This window comes from Prinia subflava, chromosome 15, assembly GCF_021018805.1.
Source record: "Prinia subflava isolate CZ2003 ecotype Zambia chromosome 15, Cam_Psub_1.2, whole genome shotgun sequence".
NCBI classification, from domain to species: domain Eukaryota; kingdom Metazoa; phylum Chordata; class Aves; order Passeriformes; family Cisticolidae; genus Prinia; species Prinia subflava.
Genome location: NC_086261.1, coordinates 13,005,361 through 13,024,033, shown reverse-complemented (window position 1 = coordinate 13,024,033; position 18,673 = coordinate 13,005,361). Strand labels below are relative to the sequence as shown.

At 44.6% G+C, this 18,673-nt stretch overlaps 1 protein-coding gene across 1 annotated transcript in view; it reads left to right on the top strand.

Moving 5' to 3' along the window:
• The window catches only part of RFX7 (regulatory factor X7), a 45,235-nt gene that overhangs the window by 5,185 nt on the left and 21,377 nt on the right, over positions 1-18,673 (top strand). The window contains exon 2 of the mRNA XM_063412378.1: positions 16,119-16,152. Within this exon, the coding sequence (XP_063268448.1) occupies positions 16,119-16,152 (34 nt within the window). The remainder of the gene's footprint in view (positions 1-16,118; positions 16,153-18,673) is intronic.

The following is an 18,673-nucleotide window of genomic DNA, read 5'->3' as shown; positions in this document are numbered from 1 at the left end:
CAGGCTGCAGTCATTTCACTTAATCTGTGCAACATCAGAAGTATGTTTACCTCCTTTGAAAAAGTACCTTGAGCTCTGAAGCTGAGAGATGATGTGTAAAACTGTAAAGATTTCTTGTCACTGACTCAGTTTTCCCTGGCTTCTTGGTTCCACTGTTTCCAGGTGCTGGTAAGGTTTGCCTGTCCTGAATGTGTTTCCTGATATGGTGTATAAGCAGTCAAATACATAGGAAAAAATGGAATTAAAAAAAATTAGAGTAGGTCATGGTAATTTCAGGGAAGGTCACCCCTCCTTGGGCAGAGCGTTTAGCAGCTTGTCATTCTCCTTCACACTCTGCTTCCCCAAATGGATAGGAGCAGAAAGTGGAATTTGTTTCATTTCACTCCACCTGGTTCTGTACGAGTTCCCAGGTAGTTGTTGTGGAGGAAAAAAATGCGTTTCTGAGGTGAGGGCCAGCTCCTAGGAAAGATGTTTCCATAAAACAATCCATCTGGTCACTTCATGTGCCTAATTCTCTGACTGCAAACAAATGTTAAGCCAGGGTGGAACTACCTGAGGTGCAGAACTCATGAATCCTACCCCGTTTGTCCCTTTCTGAACTTGACTCCTCCAGGAGATGGCCTCCGTGGGTTGTTCAGGGACCTTCCACTCCTCTGAGCAAGGGCCAGGTCCAGCCTCCATCTGTTTCTGCACATTCCTGTGTACAGGACACTCCCTGTGTGGGGAAGGCCCCAGGAGGATTCCGTGTGGCCGAGCAGGTTCAGAGGCGCTCGGTGCATCCCTGCGCTGCTGGGAGGGCTCGGCAGGAGAGGAGACTTTCCAAAACCGGGCACGGCCACCACCGTGGGGGAGTTTCTGGGTCAGCAGGTGTGGAGGCCAGTCTGGTCTGCAGGCGTTTGTACAAGGTTAGAAAATAAACCTGAGTAAAATGAATGGTGACCTTTATGTAACCTTTGGAGAATGGAGCTGAGGTTTTATTGAATATCCTGGCTCTGAGTTGGAGGGAATAGCTTTGCAGAAAAAAGGTCTTTATAAACCTGCTTTTAGGAGGAGTGGATTTTTCACTCTCATTTGTGGGTTTTGTGTGTTGTTTTTTTTTTCTTGAAACAATAGAATCTAAAAACTATGTGGGGAAAGCACTATTCAAGTAGTAAAAGATTTGGGTGAGTTTTCCTGTTGTTCATTTGGAATGCATTGGAGTGCATGCAATTGTTGACTTCACAGCATCAAACATACGCAATTCCTTGTTTGATAAACATTTTACTTTCCACTGCAGGAGTTTCTTCACTGAAGCAAGTCAGGTGGTGTGACGTTGTGGTTCAGAGCGGCAGTTCTAATGACTCCTTAAGAAGCACAGAACTGCAGGATTGTCATCCCAGGCCTCTGTAGCTGGGTTGCTTCCCATTTGGGAGTGTTCTGCGTTATTTGCATGTGTCTGTATGCTGCTGGCAAGTAGGAATCCAGATCTCTACCTGGAACCCCCCCTAAAAGTTTCTGTATACTGTAAATTAATCAGAAAAAAATGGCATACTTGGGTGAGATGACAGTACTGCTCAGGTTGGGGTGATCAGACTTATACTGAAGCACTGATTAATCTTTTAATTAATTGGAGCTTGGGATGGTTTTGTTAGTCTTTTTCTCTGTGTATGTGTAGTTTTGGGAGCAGGGGTTGAGCTTAATGTTTTTATACAGATCCCATAACTTATGTATGTTGCCGTCTCTTGTTACTCTTCTCAGCTGCTTGCCAAACAGAAGTATTTGGAGAAGGGCCAGAACTGCAAAATTCAGATCAGGATCCAAATTTGGATTTTTGGTTCAAGCCTTTCTAATATCTAATATTAGAAAACCTCCTATATAAATAAGGAGCTCTTGATTTTTTTAAAGTGTGGCGATGAGGACAGGGAGGTGGCTTCCTTACTTCCCTCTGGGGCAGTCCAGGTAGACTGCTGGACTGTGTGTTACAAAGCTATCAGCAGGTGATTCAAAAGGTAAATTGAATAGGTGAAAAAGCAATCAGTGCACTGTCACCCAGAAAGAGCCTGAGCAAAAGGCCAGCACAAATTGGTGCTTTCAAGCCAGTGAGAAGAGTCCCCTAAATCTAAAAATTCTGGAAGTGGTGGGATGTTTTGTGGTGTTCCATTAGATCTTTGGGAATTTCGAGGGTTTGTTTTGTTTTGTTCTAAATGGAGTTAGCTGGTATCTCAATTTTAAAGCTCTCTTGATTTAATGGAAAAAGGATTATCTCTCATCAAGTAGGATGCTTGTTATCGGCTGCTGTGCCATCAACAGGTTTTCAGTAAGCTGCCCAGTGTTTTGTGTTGTTGAATGTTTAATCATTAAGACGGTGGAAAAAAAAAAACCCATTCAAGACTTCGCAAATATTTTCCTTGTTGCTTCTTTTTAACTGCTTGTGGTGAATTGTACCTGTCAGAGTGTGGGGGGGCCGGGTGTTGGTGAGGACTGGGGATGGGGGCGGCTCAGGCTGGTGGGACCCGCACGGGTGAGCAGAGTTGTGTCTGCGGCTCGGGGTGTTCACTGCTCGGGGTGTTTGCCGCTAGGGGTGTTCATTGCTCACTGTGTTCACTGCTCACTGTGTTCACTACTCAGGGTGTCCACTGCTCGCTGTGTCCACTGCTGGTGTTCACTGAGCTGCTGTCCCTCCGCAGCTGTAACCCATGGACTGTAACCCTGTAACCCTGCCAGGGCAGCCCTGGCTCCCCCAGGGCAGGACGTGTGTCCCTGCCTGTCTGGGGCTGTACCTGTGCTCCTCCACTGTGATGAGTCCTGCTCAGCTTTTCCCCGGAGCTGCCCGGGAGTGCTGTCCCTTGCCCTTTGTCAGCTACTTCAAGCTTGGGAAGAAAATCTTGTTCCTGGGGAGAACTTGTTTATTAAATGGGGCATATTTATATCTCCCCCCTGAGAAGAAGTTTGTGGTTAAATGTCAGGGTCCATGGCTGTCCTTTCTGATGGATGGCCTCACAGGGAGGCAGGCAATCTGTATTTCTTAGTCAGAAATTCCTAAGTGCCATTATAAGGTTGTTGGGACACCTGTGGGTGAAAAAGTCAGATGGCACTGGACAGTAGGAATTACAGTTCATGACTTTGCATATAAAGCAGGGGATTATACTGTTTTTAAAGTGGTCAGCAATACAAACTGTTGGAAATTTTTCTCGGAACCAATGAGGTTACCTTGTAAGTGTCTACCACAAGCATCCTTTGGACAAACAAAAATTAGTGTGTGAGAAAAGTGTGCTGGATAATAGGATAGGCAGTTTGTTCTCCTGTGTTTGCCTTACCACCTTCTTGCCCTTGTTTAGAAATGGCTTGAAAATACCTGGAGTAGTCTTTGTGACTTCAGTGGAAATATTCCTGTGAGCCTTTCCCTTCCTCTTCAGAACCACTGCTACATTAAAATACAGACTGGAAAGGCAGTCACTCAGTACCACAAGTGCTAACTCTTTGAAGGCCTCTAAATTGAAAAGGTTTAACATTTATTTAATATTTTTTGTGGAAGGAATTTTAGTCTTGTTTTTTAATCTGCTCTGAAGAAATGTGAGAGCTCCTTCTTCCAGAACCACACGTTAGTTTTATTGCTAGTTCAGTGGAGGAAAGTACTCAAGAGGCTCGGGTGCTTATGAAACCAGGGGAGAATTCTGCAGAGGGGTTCTGGATCTGTGTGAATGCGGTGTCTGGAGGCAATCTGAAATTGAGACTCGAGGCTTCTCTTCAGGGCTGGCCATGCTGTGGCAGGACCAGGTTGTTGTGTGTGCTGAGGGTGAGGGCAGCAGTTCCTTGGGAGGAGCAGGCAGGATGCCCTGCCAGGGAGAGCTGTGCTCACTGGTGCTCGCTGGTGCTCGGCATCATCCACCCGGAGCTCCCGTCTCCCGCACCGTGCTGGCTGCAGATGCCGTGTGCAAGGTCCTGATTGCTCTGTGGGCTGTGCACTGCTTCTGTGGAAATGGGTAGCTGTGGGTGAGGCATCTGTGAGGTCAGCCAGCCCCTGGTGAGAGCTGCATCTCCTTCTGCTGTGATGGGACTGTCTGAAGAAAAGGCTAAAAATAATCTTGAACTATTTTTGCAGGAGTCAAACTCTGCCACAGAAACTTTTTATCCAAGCTGTGACAAAGTGTGACAAAATTCTTTTCATTAAGGGTGAATAAAAGGTTGGTCAATTTTCTTTATGATTTGATTTTCTTTGTGTATTAAGCCTTTTGGCATGATCAATGATGAGGGCCTACAATTGCTGTTAGTGGCCATATAAACTAAATGAATTAGTTGATATTCAAAAGGCAGTCAAGTTACTCACTGGCAGCAATCAGATATGATTTTAAATTGCAAGAAATATCCCAGGAAAAGGATATTTTGAACGTAATCTCTTAGTTGTTGGGAGATAGCTTGCTGAATCAAATAAAATATTTGGAAATGCTCGTGGTTTATGTGTGTTTAATTACACTGGACAAAGGTTTGTCTAAATGCAGTTTATAGTGAATCTTCGGTTAAAAATTAGTCTTGAGCATCATTTTGTCATGCAAAAATACACTAAAATGCTGACCCTTAAGGTTAGGTAACCTGTATAAGTCTGTGATCCATGAGGATATTCAGACACCTGTCTCTTATTGATTACCTCTGAGTAGAAGCCAGATATCTGATTACCCTGTAGATCCATGCCTAATATACTTTGAGTAGTCAGTTTTCAGGCAATGGCAGCTAAAAAAATGGTAATAGTCTTGAGCCCTAAGAATAAACATGAAACAAAATACTTTGTTTTGTTTGGTACCAGTGAGTTTAGTCAATCCCCACTTAGCTTTCATGGAACATATCTGCATGGACTGCATCTTTCTTGCTAGCAGCTTACTTCTCTTGGAGGGGAGTAGGGATGTGTGTTCATATATCACTGTGGTTTGTACAATCAAGTTGGTGAAACTTGTAACTTAATTGGAAAACACAGTTTAGCCCATGTGTACCATGGTTCCGTGTGTGGAAGCCTCTCTGTGAACACTCAATCACCCGTGTATGCACTGGGATGCTGATGGTGAGCAGCTCCAGCTGTTCAGGGGGTAAAAGTGTTTGCAGTGCAGAACTAATAATTATTTGTCACTTCACAGTGATTCTTGTCACTTACGTAAAGTTGTTAGTTACTGCTGAGAACTTTAAATAGCAGTGGCTTTGTGGTAAATGAGGCCCAGTGTGTAGGATCAGGAGATAGCTCGAGTGTGTTGTATTCCGCTGGAATTTCTCAAACTCAGAAAGGTGAGTTGTAGTTTTGGCTTGATTAGTTCAACTCCTGAGCAAAGGAGTGGCAAAGGAGCATATAGTTCACTGTGCAAATTGAAACCAAACTGTGTTAATAATCAGGAAAGGACATTCTCATAATGCAGACATCTGCTCTCCCACTGGAATGTTTACACATGATGTGATTCACAGGAGTGAAAATCCAGTTGGTCAGATGCTTGCTGTTCATGGTTCCATTCATGAGCAGGTTTTAGATGAAGTATTCTGATGGACTCACCTGTCCAGTCAGCACAGCTGCAGAGGCAGCCTGGCAGGGAAGGAGGTGCAGTGCAGCTCCTGCAGTGCTGCCCTGGAGCTCTGCTGCTGCTGTGCAGCTGGGCTGGCCTGATGGTGGCAGCCCCAGAGCTGCAAACACGATCCAGTGGGAGCAGCCAGTCCTGCCGTGCAGGGCCGTGTGAGGACCTGTTGGACAGAGTTAATTTGCCAATAGGAGTGAGTGCAGTTGTGTTTAAACTCTGCTTTGTAGGTACATGTATGAACTTACACAGCTTTGGGTTCAATTTTGGGTTCAATTTTGTTCAGCTTTAATTTTAAGCAAGTGCAGCTTGCAGTTGTAGACAAGCTTTTGAGTCTGCATGTAAACTGAAGTTTACCTGGTTTGTAGGCTAGGGAAACTCAAATGATTCAAAATAAATCCTTAAGAATTGGAGTAGTACATGTTTGTAACTCTTTTAACATGTTTAAACCCTAATTTAGGGTTTAAAACCATTTTAAAAGCTGCTAGAAATTATTTTTTCTACCCCAGCAGCAGAGGATGGAAAGCTGATGGGTTACACTGCTTTAGGATTTGGTGAACTGACCTTTGAGATAGGCAAGAGTCTTCTGGCTACTTGCAGCTCTTTATTTGCAGAGACCAGACAGCTTCTGTGCCTAGAGCAGGCTGAAGCTGATAAGCAGAGGAGAGTGAGAAGTGCTTCAGTGCAGGTGCAAGGCTGAAGGATGGATGCCTGAAAGAAGCCGTGGGAGCTGAACAAGGGGGAGTCCTCTGAGATGGGAGGTTGTATGGTCACCATCAGGCAGCAGACCTGTGTTCATCCTGCACATGTTCAGCTTTAAATTTTCACCTGATGGTAAAGGACAGGAGAGGGTTCTGGGCTGTGCCAGTGAGCAGCATGGCACAAGTTGGAGGGAAGTTGCCTTTCCTATGGCAGTGAAGCCATGCCCACCTAGCAGGAGAGAAGTGAGTGACCCTTTTAGTAGGCAGATGCTTGGAGAGTGCATGTAGATATTCAGGGCATTACTCAGCACAGGGAAACCTAAGAGGTTGCAAGAATTGCATTCCGTGGGAGTCAGCAGTCGGGTACAGGTTCCTCAAGTGGAAAAAAGGGTACACAGAGGAGCTGTGTGGTGGGCAGCCATGAGAGAAAAGGGAGCAAGGAGAAGGAGGGATGCATGTGTCCAGCAGTCAGGGCAGAAGCAGGGGTAATAGGATGTTGTAAGCAGCATTGGGAGGAGAGGGCTAGAGAAAAGCTGAGTTCGTTTGCAAAAAGACAGGCAGGTGCTTATGGGGGAGCTGTTGGATGTGGAGGGGAGAGAAGGGTATGTGGCATGGATGGAGGAGGGACAAAGTGTGCCAGGGGAACCCTGCAGGTTGAGCTGGGCCTCCTCGGTGCGGTGTCTGTGAACGGCCCAGGGCAGCCCCTGGGGTGCCTCTCTGCTTCCCGGTGTGTGCCAGGCCCAGGGAGCGTGGCGGGGGCAGCCTGCTGGGAGGGCTGGGGCTCATGCCCAGGCTGGCAGTGGGACACCTGCAGCTGGGGACCCTGCAGGCTTTGGGCTGTGTGCAGTGTCTGGGTGCTGGCTCGATGTGCCTTGAGTGGCACATGGGGCTCTGCAGGGCCCCATCTCCTCCCTCAGGATAAAGGCACAGAGGAGCTTGGACGGGACTGGGTTGTGGCACTGCAAACCAGATGACAGCCTGTGGGTATCAAATGAATAGGGAAATAAAGAGGTACAACCAGTAGCAACAAATCTGGCTGTTAATAGAACATAAATAGAATAGCTGTGGTTGTTGAAAATGTTGAAGGAAATAATGTGAAATAAAGAAGAAGAAACACAGTTTTTATCAGCAGGTTTAAATCTGCCATCTGAGCACCTGTGCCAGCATTGGGAACCACGTGTGGTAGGAAAGCCTTGGTGCAGAGCTGCTGACACTGGGAGCTGTTCTCTCGGGCTCAGCTGAGCTCTGAGCTGTGTGCAGTAAACACAGCCCTATGCAGATCTGTGCATTTCTGGGTGTGTGTTACATATAAGCAGAGTGTAGAACTCTTCCTATTTTCTCATGTGAATATTGTTTTGCTTTGCCATCAGCTGTCTGTAGCCTTTTCCCAAGGGAAAGGCAGCAGAGCACCAGGTCTGTGACTTGTGGCAGGCTGTGATGCACAGCAAGGTGCTGCCTTCCTCCTCCTCCTCAGCTTGTTGGCTCTGCAGGAAGGTAGAGAAACAATTTTTTGCACATGTTTTATAGATGCACTTAATTTCCTGTTTAGTTTTTAAGTGCTGCTGAGGAGTGTTACCTCTTAGTTTCACTAAGCATCCTTTCTTGGAGCCACGTGGAACAAAGGCTGGAGAAAAATCCTGGTGTCTCACAGTTGATTTTGCAGCGCCTCCAGTTCAGATCCTTCAGTACTGATGTTGTGATGGGGCTTCTGATGACCTCTGCTGAAAATAGCACAGCAGATCTCTTGGCTATCTATAGACTGGATTCTGAAGAAACCAAGGGTTGATTTATTTTTCCATAATTAGTTTTAAACCCAGCAGTTTTCATTGTGGAATGCGTGAGTTGTTGCAATAGATGATTTGCTGCTTAGCCACAAACCTGCATGTCTGGTGACTGTTTCCATCTTTCTGCTTTCTATGGGACATTCCTGAGATGAAATTTCTACTGAAACAGTCTTTTTTCATGATGCTTTTTTGAGATTGTAGATTGTTAGTAATAAATACAGGATGTGGCTCCTCTGAGGTCTTCCCACATCCTGTACAGAGGGCACTGCATCCTTGGAACAGAATCTCCTGCCTGAATTTAACAATATGCACTGATTTTAATTCAGAGCAGTGCTGAAAGAACCAGGATAGAGCTGTGTAAAAGCATTTTCTTTGTCTATTCTCAGAGTTCATTACAGGAACTTGTGGCAATATACTGAATTTAAATGTAAAAAAAGCCCCAACCTCAGGGACTTAAATGACTGTCTTGTTGGACTAGAGCACCTGGCAGTGTGTGGTTGTTGCAAGCTCTTCCCAGTTATTTTAAGAATAGTGGAACAAGCCTTTAGCATTGAATACAACTAGATTCCTTCAGAGAGCTGAAGGAGATGTTTATAGACCTACATTTCAGACGTAGGTATTCTGATGTCTGCCGGCTAATTATTTCTTGGCAGTTCATTACAATGGGCTACATTTGAGACTGGGGCATTTCATTAGCAGCCTTATCTTCCTTCTTTGTTCAGCTGTTTGTATAGTTGGCATTATTTATACCCATAAAATGATCATAGTGTCAGAAATGGTGAAGGGATTAAGTTTTTATCCTCTATGAACTATTTTAATTGCATTTATTTTAGTAACAAGTGTTGAAGTCACGTGTTTGACACATTTTAACCTGCATTAACTTCAAGGCGTGCTGAACCACTATGTTTTCCAGCACTGTGATGGAGCACTGCTCCTTATGTCTGATGGAAAACTGGTTTGGCTTATTCTGTTTGGCGAGTGGAAGGAAGCAGATTGGGTTACAGGGAGGATGAAGTGGTTGCAGCTCACCCTTCTTGCTGCTCTCTTTTATTGGCTTGCTGAGCGTTTGATTCCAGATTTTGCTGAGAGGGGTGGTTTACCTGGGATTGAGGAGGAGTCTGCCTTCAGACTGAAAGAGACAATATTTACCAGTTGGTAAATACTCACTTTGTTTACTTTTTGAGGCCTGAGAGTTGGACACTTTTCTACATTTCCAGTGGACATTGCTCTATTTTTATACTTTAGGGAAACAGCGGTATTTCGTGTGCTTTTAGGATGCAATTGTGGTCCCTGTGGCTTTTATATGGAGTTAAAAATATATCTCCATTTGAATCCTGAAAGACCTGATTCGTCTTGTGTTAAATGTTTTGCCGCTGTTTGCCTGTGTTTGTGCTAGGCTTAAGTGTCTGGTGTCTGGGGCATGACACTGGATTCTCCCGGGGGAGGGAGCAGTGCAGGCAGGGACAGAGCCCCTAGGTGGCATCAGAAGCCACCTGATTTTTGGCTGCTGCACGCCCGAGGGTGAGAGGTGAGGATGGGAGGGAGCTCCTGGCCCTGGGGTCAGGGCCATGCCTGCCTGGGGTGTGCTTTCCTTTCCTCTAGCAGTGCCCTGTGCTGGAACTCTTACACCATTAGCTGAGCAGTATGGATAGTCGTCATTTTGCTAATTCAAACAAGTTTCAACCTGGTGCAGCTCTGCTTTCTAAATATTTAATTGAAATGCTTTTACAGCCATTTTACTTCTTTATCACTGTGAGCCAAGCCAGACAATGTAACATGGCATATGTTAAGATGTTAATTGAGTAGCAGCACACATAGGCGGCTGTTTCATAATTTTCTCCTTAGATGATCCTTGGCTCCAGTTTAACATTTCTTTGTGCTTCTGAGTGGAAGGTTATATAAAGATATATTTAGAGCTGTTAGTCTAAGAAAGAGAAGCATTAATTCAGTAAGATTAAGAATTAAGGGCTGATTGCTGCAGGCACTGCTGGGACACAGTGCTTGTCGTGGCAAGGATGTGATAATAGTACCTTTCTGATAGTACCACTTACTGTAATGGGGTTGGTAATCCTTTTATTGAGTGGTTCCTCACAGCATGCAGAGTAAATAGAGATTTTTTTTTTTTAAATGTCACCTGATGTCGTCAGAGTTGTTGAATTCAGATTGAATCTTTCTGAAAGGGTATGTGGTGTGTTTAATAATGACCCTATTTTAACACAGCGTTCAGAAAGATGACTTTGCCAAAACTGTTGCTGTTGGTACTTTGCAGTGGAGTCTGACCTGTTTTCCTTGGGAGCTGGAGTGGGTTTTTGAAGGAGGCAAAGGGGCAGCAGGGCACTGCTCAGGAGAAAGAGGTCCTGGTGCTGTCAACACCCAAATATCTCCAGTGCCTAAGAGACACGCGCCTGGGAGTGCTGCTCATGGGCTACTGCCCCTGACAGGAGCAGCCCTTCCAGGCTGCCCCTGGGCCCTGTTGCTAAGCAGTTTGACAAACAACCTGTGGGCATGGGGTGGGAGCACAACGGATGCAGTGGGAAACGAAGGCTTTTCGGATTGCAGATGATTTTTGAAAGGCCATGTGGCCAAGACACTCCTTCTTTGGCAGACAGCTCCTACTGCTGCCTTGGGTATCCTCATGTGGAAGGCTTGTTCTCAGGTGTGAGTAAAACACCAGGGCAGCAGTGTCACCATGGACTCTCAGGGTTGTGTGCCCTGCACGTGAGCCACTCAGAACTTTCCTGTGGCCTAAACAGTCCCTGGTAGGTTTTGGGCTGTTTTTTTCTTTTTTCCAAAGAAAGTTTATTTTATAACTTTGTAAACATTTTCTCAGGTGGTTGATTGAGAGGGTGGGTTACAGTCTGAGGTGAATAACTAGGTAACTGTGCCCATGGTAAGTAACTGCACACTGAGATTTTTCATTTTAGTTGCAACTTTTTGCTCTAAGTCCTGCAGGTTGGGTAATAATGTAACTTAATACACCAGTACTGGAAACTGGGAACCTGAAGAGGGAAACCCTTGCTGTCTGATCAGGAGTTAAGTCCTGCCTTCCTGATGTATGGCTCAGCTATGAGCAGTGATGGAAAGTAGTTTCTTTTTATCAATTGCTTTATGGTTTGGCAGAAATAATGTTTTCTCTAGGCTGTCCAGTAAGTGCCAAACACATGAAACACAGAGTCTGTTTTCAGGAGGGTGTTTCTGTTAGTGCAAATATTTGCAGTCTTGGGCTGAATGGGATACAGAGTATCTGTGACAATTTCACTGAATGCACTAAACTTTTGATGAAAAAATCACTCTGGGCTTCCCACATGTGACCACCTACTCAAACCATTACTAAATTTTTCACAACAAATTGTAGCTGCAACTTGTGTGCTGAGTTTGGTTGAGCTGGGTCTGTTGTTGACGTCCTCCTCCCTCCTCCTCCTGACGTCCTTGAGGGCTGAGTCTGCTGCCAGTGCCTGAATGGTGAGAGCCGTGTCCTGTGTGACTTTTGGGGCCTGGGAGGTCCTGGCTGAGCAGAGCAGTGATGGCCTGGAAGTGCTGCTGTCCTGCTTGTGCCAGGGACTCAGCTGGGAGCCCCTTTGGCAGCTCTGGACGTGTGTCCCAGCAGAGGGGCTGTGCTGCAGGGTCACTGTTCACAGGGGTGTTCACTGCTCCCACAGTGTTGGTCACACTCCTGCCTTTCATAAGGGCTGAATGCTCTCAGCTGCAAAGCTGCTAAGGGTTAGTTTCAATGCTGTGCAGGCTTTGGGAAGGCTCAGGGTTAACCAGGCAGTAGCTGATAAATTCAAGGGCTTTCTTTTATTTCTCCCAACCACCTCCCTTTTTCTGGTCTTACAGACATAAGGCTTCTCTTATCCCTTGTGGTTATATGGCTTCTCCTATTTGCAACATTAAAGAGGTACCCATGCTCAGAGCAACTGAATTCTGCCACTTCTGGTAATACAATAGTCCCATATTGCTCAGTGCAATTCAGCTGCCTCTTCCTGAAAGTAAAGTATTGCTTAATTAGAGGAAGGTTGGCAGCATCTGGTTTTATGCCACTTAGAAAAAAAAAATGCATCTCCTTGCCTTATTCTTCTGTGTTTTTCCCCTCTCTCTCTTCCTCAGTGCAAAGTAAACTGAGCTGCTTACCTGGGAAGAGAACACACTCCTCATTCTGCCCATGCCAAGTCAGGGCTGTTCTGAACAGAAATACATAAATGGGTCAGGGAAAACAGAAATGCTTACTTTGGCAGAAGATAGCAGAGCAATTTGAGGAAATACTTTCATCTGATTTCTCCTCATCTTATTCTTCCAATGATAATTTCAGGAATTTGTCTTCAGCCTTTAGAAGCTTCAATCACTACAGCCCCTGAAAGTTACCTTCAAGAATCCTTCAAAGGTCTTGGCCCTAAAAGTCAAAAGCTGAGGCTGTTAAGTAGGCGGAGGCTTTCCTGTAAGGCTTTTTGCTGCATACCAAAAGCAGCCAGCACATGTTCTCTGGAAAGTTGTAGGGTCTGGGATTCTCTGTGAAACACAGCAGCTTTTGCAGGGAGCTGCTCTGTCCTGCTTCTCCAAGCACAGCCTAAGAAACCTCCTTTTCTTTGCTGTTTTACTAATTAGTAGAAGCTGGGTGCGTGTTTTTGAGTGGCTGATGGGTAGGTGACCAGAGATGACCAGACTGATCTGCATTGGTGGTGCTGAGGGCAAAGTTGACATTTTTGAGCAGCATTGCTGTAGGCCGTACGACAGGGTCCTTCTTGAGTTCCTCTGTGTGCCTCAACTTTGAAACAGTCAGTAGGATGGTACCCACTGAATAAATGTCTTGTTTGTTGTGATAGTGTCTCTAATTTTTGACTGGAGAGGAGCACATACAAAGTTTTGATATAAAATTTTATGCTCTACAGTTCTTGTGTTGGATCATTGGGCACAGGTTGGTAAATCCAAGGCAGCTGTAAAATCAGCCACATTTGTTGTCGCTCACAAGAGACAACTACCCCCAGAACCACAAATCTTGTCCTGGATAAAACTGCATGAAGTAGCAGGAATTAATTTTTGGATCAAGTAAGTGAGCTAGTTTAACTTGAGGGGGACTGTCATGATGAAGAGCTGTGAGAGAGAGTAACACCAGCTGTGCTTCTAGAGTGGGGTGGAGCACAGTGAGCCCCCAGGAGGAGCAACACCGGCTGTGGGCTTTAGGTGCAGTTTGCAATGGGCTTAGATTCCAAATAGATTCAAATGGTTATTTTCATTAGAAAGAACATAATTCCTGCTGCTCTCCTGCAACTACTCCTAGGCTTGCAGCAAAACGTGTGGGTGATGGCCTCCAGATGTTAGAAATGGCTCTGTGTGGGGCCTGATCCAGCCTGGTTGTTGGGGTTGCTGGTTGCAGGCACTGTAATTGCAGTAGTAATTAGGTAAGGGATGCATTTGACAGAGACAGAAGCAGACTTACTTGTAAATGAAACTTCAGCTTTTAAAGCATGTATGTCTTGCTAGAGAAGAAGTGGGGCAAAATAAAGGTGGCAGATGTAAATGGGATGTCGTGTCCCTTTGCTACCTTTTATCCCCTGATGTGATGGGGATGTGTCCTGCAGTGTCACCAAATGGAGTTTCTGTGCAGTGCTCAGGACCACGAGAAGGTCGCTGCCAGTACTGTCCCAGTCAAAGGGCTCATTGCTCAGGGTTGCCACTGCTTGACTTTGATGTGGATCACCTCCACTGGAAGGGAAATAAGCATTTTTGTTGTTAGGCACAAGCTTTGTAAAATTAAGCAACATTAACCTGTGCTCTGGTTATGAAGAAAGAAATCTCAGTTTACCACTAACAAATTTTAATGATGTCCTCCCAGTATGCTCAAGAATGTGGAGCAGGAGATGGAAAAAATTGTTTTTTAAATAGAGATCACACATCCCTGCTGAAGCAGTGGGACCTTTGCCTTTTAAAATGTCACAACATCTGCTTGCAGATAGGAGGACATGAACTTGACTGTCCTTTTTGTGCCACCAGTTGAGGAAAAGGAAACATAGTGAAGCTGTATTTACTGGCCCTGTTATTGCTCCTCTGCTACAGGCTCTCAATACTGTTGATCGGTGCTGTAGGAGCAGAGATCAGAACTGGAAGAGCCTAAATTTAAGAGTTTAAATTTCCTGACTCAGGCTGATATATGGAGATAAAAGGATGGCTCTAGGGATCTCCTGCCCAGCTGCCTCCTGGCAACTTGCCTCTTTCTCTTTGCAAGAAGAAGATGTTAATGTAGATGGGCATGCTGATGCTCAGGTTGGCAGAAGGGAAGCAGTGCTGGCTGGAAAGTGCTCTCCTGAAAAGCCCAGTGTGTGGTGTTGTCTGTAGGGGCTGTATTTGGGCTGAGTTTGCTATGACTGTACCCTGCATCCCCTTGCCCTTTATGCACCCTTTCTGCATAAGCTGTCATGTGAAGCTGTACGAGAGGTTTGGGTACAGGAATGGGTACATATGCCTGATTCCTGTTGCCCGCTGCTTTGTTGGTCTGTAGCAGCACGGGGACTGTGAGGCCTTGCTCGGGGTTGGAGGCAGTGGATAGGTGGAGTCCAGGGTGGGGAGATGCTGCTGGAGCAGCTGTGTCCCCGTCAATCTGCTCAGCTGTGGGTCAGATGCGCTGGCAACGTGCAGCAGCAGCAGCAGCAGCTTTCCATGCTTGGTGTCCTTTGACTTTTCTGTTAAGATGGTGTTTTTTGATAAGTAAGATGACATTTAGTTCCCTTCTTCAGCTGATGCAGTATATGTGAGCATCTTTCCCAAGGCAAGGCAAAGCTTCCATTTCACCGTCCTCAGCACTCCCTGTTCTTAAAAATCCCCAGCAGCTCCCCTTGGTGTTCCTGTCCACCCACCTGATGGCTTCTGCTACACAAAGTCAGCTGAAGGGAATGTCTGCTGATGGATCTCCTTCAATGAACTTGTCAAATATTCTTACCTGTTGAAATCTTGTATTGCATTCTGTCACTACAACCTGAGCAGTTCTTGTATGGGAAGGGGCATCAGTGTTAGCAACCTCTACAAAACAGATTTTTAGACTTGTTTTAAAGTGAAAGTGGTGTAACAAGCAGGGCAACCAAACTCCTGCCTCTGCGCATCTGATGGAACAGTAGATGCTGGTTCCCATCACCACCAGACAGCAGAGCTGTTTGTTTTGCTTGATTCTTATTTATAGTTTTAGTAGATCCATCAGCTGCCAGACTTGGTCCAGCTTTGTATGTGATAGCATCCATACAAAAGTAAAATAACTTCCATGAGATGTTTTGTTGTGTGAGGAGATTGAATTATGTTTTATTTTACTAGGAAAATAATTGCTCTCTTACTCAAATGATCATTTCATGCTTGTTCAGTAGGTGTTCAGACTGGGGTGTTCTGTATGGGAAACCTCCTGCTCCTCTGCAGAGCAGTGATAAAATGCCTTCAGCTAATGCTGTCAGATGAAGAATGTGAAGTACAGCACCCTTAAGAAACACAAGAGCTGCTCATGGGTGTGTTTCTAGGAAGTATAATAAGTTCCATACTGTTTGCCTGCCTTGGCACATGCACTGAGGTCATTCCTGGCATATTTCAACTGAGTCCCCACCCAGTGTCGTCTTAATAAGCCAGCTGGGAGGTAGAGAGACTAACTTGGAAAATGCCAGGGTTGCCAGTGGAATAACAGCTGTGTGCCTCATAGCAGCTCTTTGGAAAGCTAGAAAGAAATGCCTTGAAGTGGTGGGATTTACTGAAACATGGGGAGAGGGGGATGTTAATTGTGTGTACAGATAAACAAATCATACGCATTTGAATTGTGTAAGAGCTACAGTAAAAGTAGTGACATCCATCCTGGCTGCATTGCGGCTTGGGATAATAGTTGCAATGGTATTTCATTTAAAAAATACAGTTCTCATGTAAAAGAACAGAGCAGAAAGTATTCTAACAAGCAGTTAAGGTGGGGTGACTTTCTACAGAAAAATAGCTGACTGAGTATTATTCCGTAGACTAGCAGGATATTGCAGAGCAAGATATAAAGCTGATAGTTCAGTGATAGAAATTCTAATATGTAATGTTTTTGTCATTGATTTTAGACTAATTCAGTGTTTCTCTTCTCTCTTTTTCCCCCTCACATCTAGCAAAACTGTACAATCTAAAGTGGACTGCATTTTGGTAAGTACAACTCCAGAATGCTTTTCAATATTTAATGAGCTGCAAGACCAAAATAGATGGCTCTGGAGACTGACAGCTATTATGAAGCCTTTCCTTAGCAGTATTTCAAGGTACTACCACTAAATGTGATCAAAATTAGTTACCATCTCAGGTATCTTCCCAGAAATGTGCAACACTACAGGTCCTGTTAGCTCTGCTGTGCTGCTTAGGGCAGAGAGATAATTTTTTGAAGCAGGAAAGGCCCTTGAATTACAAAAACATCATCTTCATTTGTGCATTAAAATAACAGGACCTAGGCAGAGGAAGGAGATTATTTTGGGAAGCACTAGTTCAGAAGGAGGTTCTATTTGTTTTTAGTAGTGAGCGGGTTGTGAGGTTTTTTTTAAATCAGAGTCTTGAGTTCATAAATCTTAGGACTGGAAGGGATTGCTTATCCTGACTTTTTACCTTCAGCACTTCATCTAGACGTACCAGTGGATAAGATAAAAAAGTGTCATAGGCAGCCATCTGGATACTGTCAAATAGTATGGCTGAGCTAACAAAGAATACTCCTCAAAGTCATATTATCAAAGTCTAATTCATTGTACTGCATTGTCTTGCCTTAAAATCTCTGAATTTATTGTTGTATAAGATATAAAGCTGTATTGTGTTGTAAACAAACTTTGGACCCCATTTAACCTTTGTTCAAAAGTTCTTGTATGCACCCAGTGGGAATAAGGATGCAGAATGCAATTTTTGTCCCCTTTATTCCTTATTGACATTTGTGAACACCAAGCAGGTGCCTTAAGATCTTAAATGTTTTCTATGTGAGTCTTCAGTGGTAAAGGGACAGATTCCAAAACTGCCTTTGTAAAACTCTCTTAACACCACGTATTTCTATAGAAAAAAATGGGAGTTGGGGTAAGTGTTTCTAAGCATTGGAGAGGGAGTAAATCAGTAGGATGTTAAGCAGTCATCGCTTTTGGCAATCTGTTTTAAGAAAATGGCATTACACCAGGACTATTTTTGCGTTAAATTCTGCAGATTTATGGACTTTGTGTACTGAGGTAGGGATTATCAGTTTGTATGAGGGTATTGGGTAGGTCTCATCCATTGGATTGACAGAGAAATCTCGGACACAAAGCAGTCTCCATGGCTTGACTTGGAACGGAGCAGCAGTGTCCTGATGGTCTAATTTTCTGTTCCAGATGCCTCCTTGTCTGTCCTGCTGATGAGTTCAGAGGAGTCGTGTCAACAGTGAAAAAGCCACTCTAGATTAGCAAAGGTAGATCTAATGCTGTTCAGGTAGTTTATAAAAGAAAAATCCAAGATCAGAATAGTTTGAGGAAATCAAAATTTAGCTGAATTCCAGAAAAAGGGTTTCTGTGGTTTTAGGTGCTTTGGAAAGCTGTGAGCTGCAAGGCAGAATCTAAAAGCCCGTTGAGCTGAAAGGCTGTGGCTGTGTAGCTCTGGATCCCTCCTTTGGTAGCACCAGTCACAGCCCCTGTGTGCAGAGCCACACAGATGTTCGTAGGCTGCCAAGTTCAACACAGCTCAGCAAGGAGAGAGCTAGGAAGAAGCAGAGGTGATGGCAATAGTCTGTTGTGGAGGTCTCTCGTAGCAGAGGGCTGTGGAAAGCACCAGTGAAAGGGCACTGAGACTGCAACTGCTCATACAGGAGTCCAGAGTTACCTGCCTTCAACTTGTTACACTGCACCACTCACATTCCTACATACTGTCAGTTTCTGAGAGATCATAAGAAAATCATTGTATACTGTGCAATCCAAAAAAGATAATTAGCAAGAATTGTGGTGTAAACAGTCATTAAAAATTCATTATAACATCTTTTTAACTGTAGTAAACATGTCTAGCAGTAGATTCTCTTATGACTTCACTTGTTATATTTGTAGCCACATACGAAGTGAACTTTTGAACCCAATTTTTAAAATGGTTTGCATATAATCACTCAGCAAGAGGGCCAAGGTTTCTTTCCTTAGTCCTCTGAAGAGAGGTCAGTGCTGGTGAGGGAGTGCTGGATGGATGGCCACGGGAACCAGAGGTGCTGGTGGTGTGGGGTGTGCTCAGGCAGCGTCCGTCTGTCCTGCAGCAGCCAAGGTGCCACTCGTCTGTGGGCCCTACAGGAGACAGGCAGACTCTCCACGAAGCCTTGGCAGCTGTGCTTGGGCACTGTCAGAACAACGCTGCCATGTGTTTTTAGGGCTTATTTGAAATATTTAGCATCTGAAATATGTTCCTGCTTCTGCTCAGACAAAGCACATCAAATGTATTTATTAGCTGCTTTCTAGAATAAAAGGGTGTTTTTAGTATTAGTTATTTTCTGTCTTGGTGGTATTTCCAACAAACCGTCTGACCTAGAGTAACTTATTTAACCTTTGCTTTTTGTTTCTCTATTCATAGAGTGGGGAGATGATTGCTTGACTACTTTGCTATTTTTAGTTCTCGTTGTTAAATAATAGATATTTGTTCTGCTGAAGTATGAAAAATTTTAAGGCCTTTCTGCCAGTAGGTGCAGGTTACATTG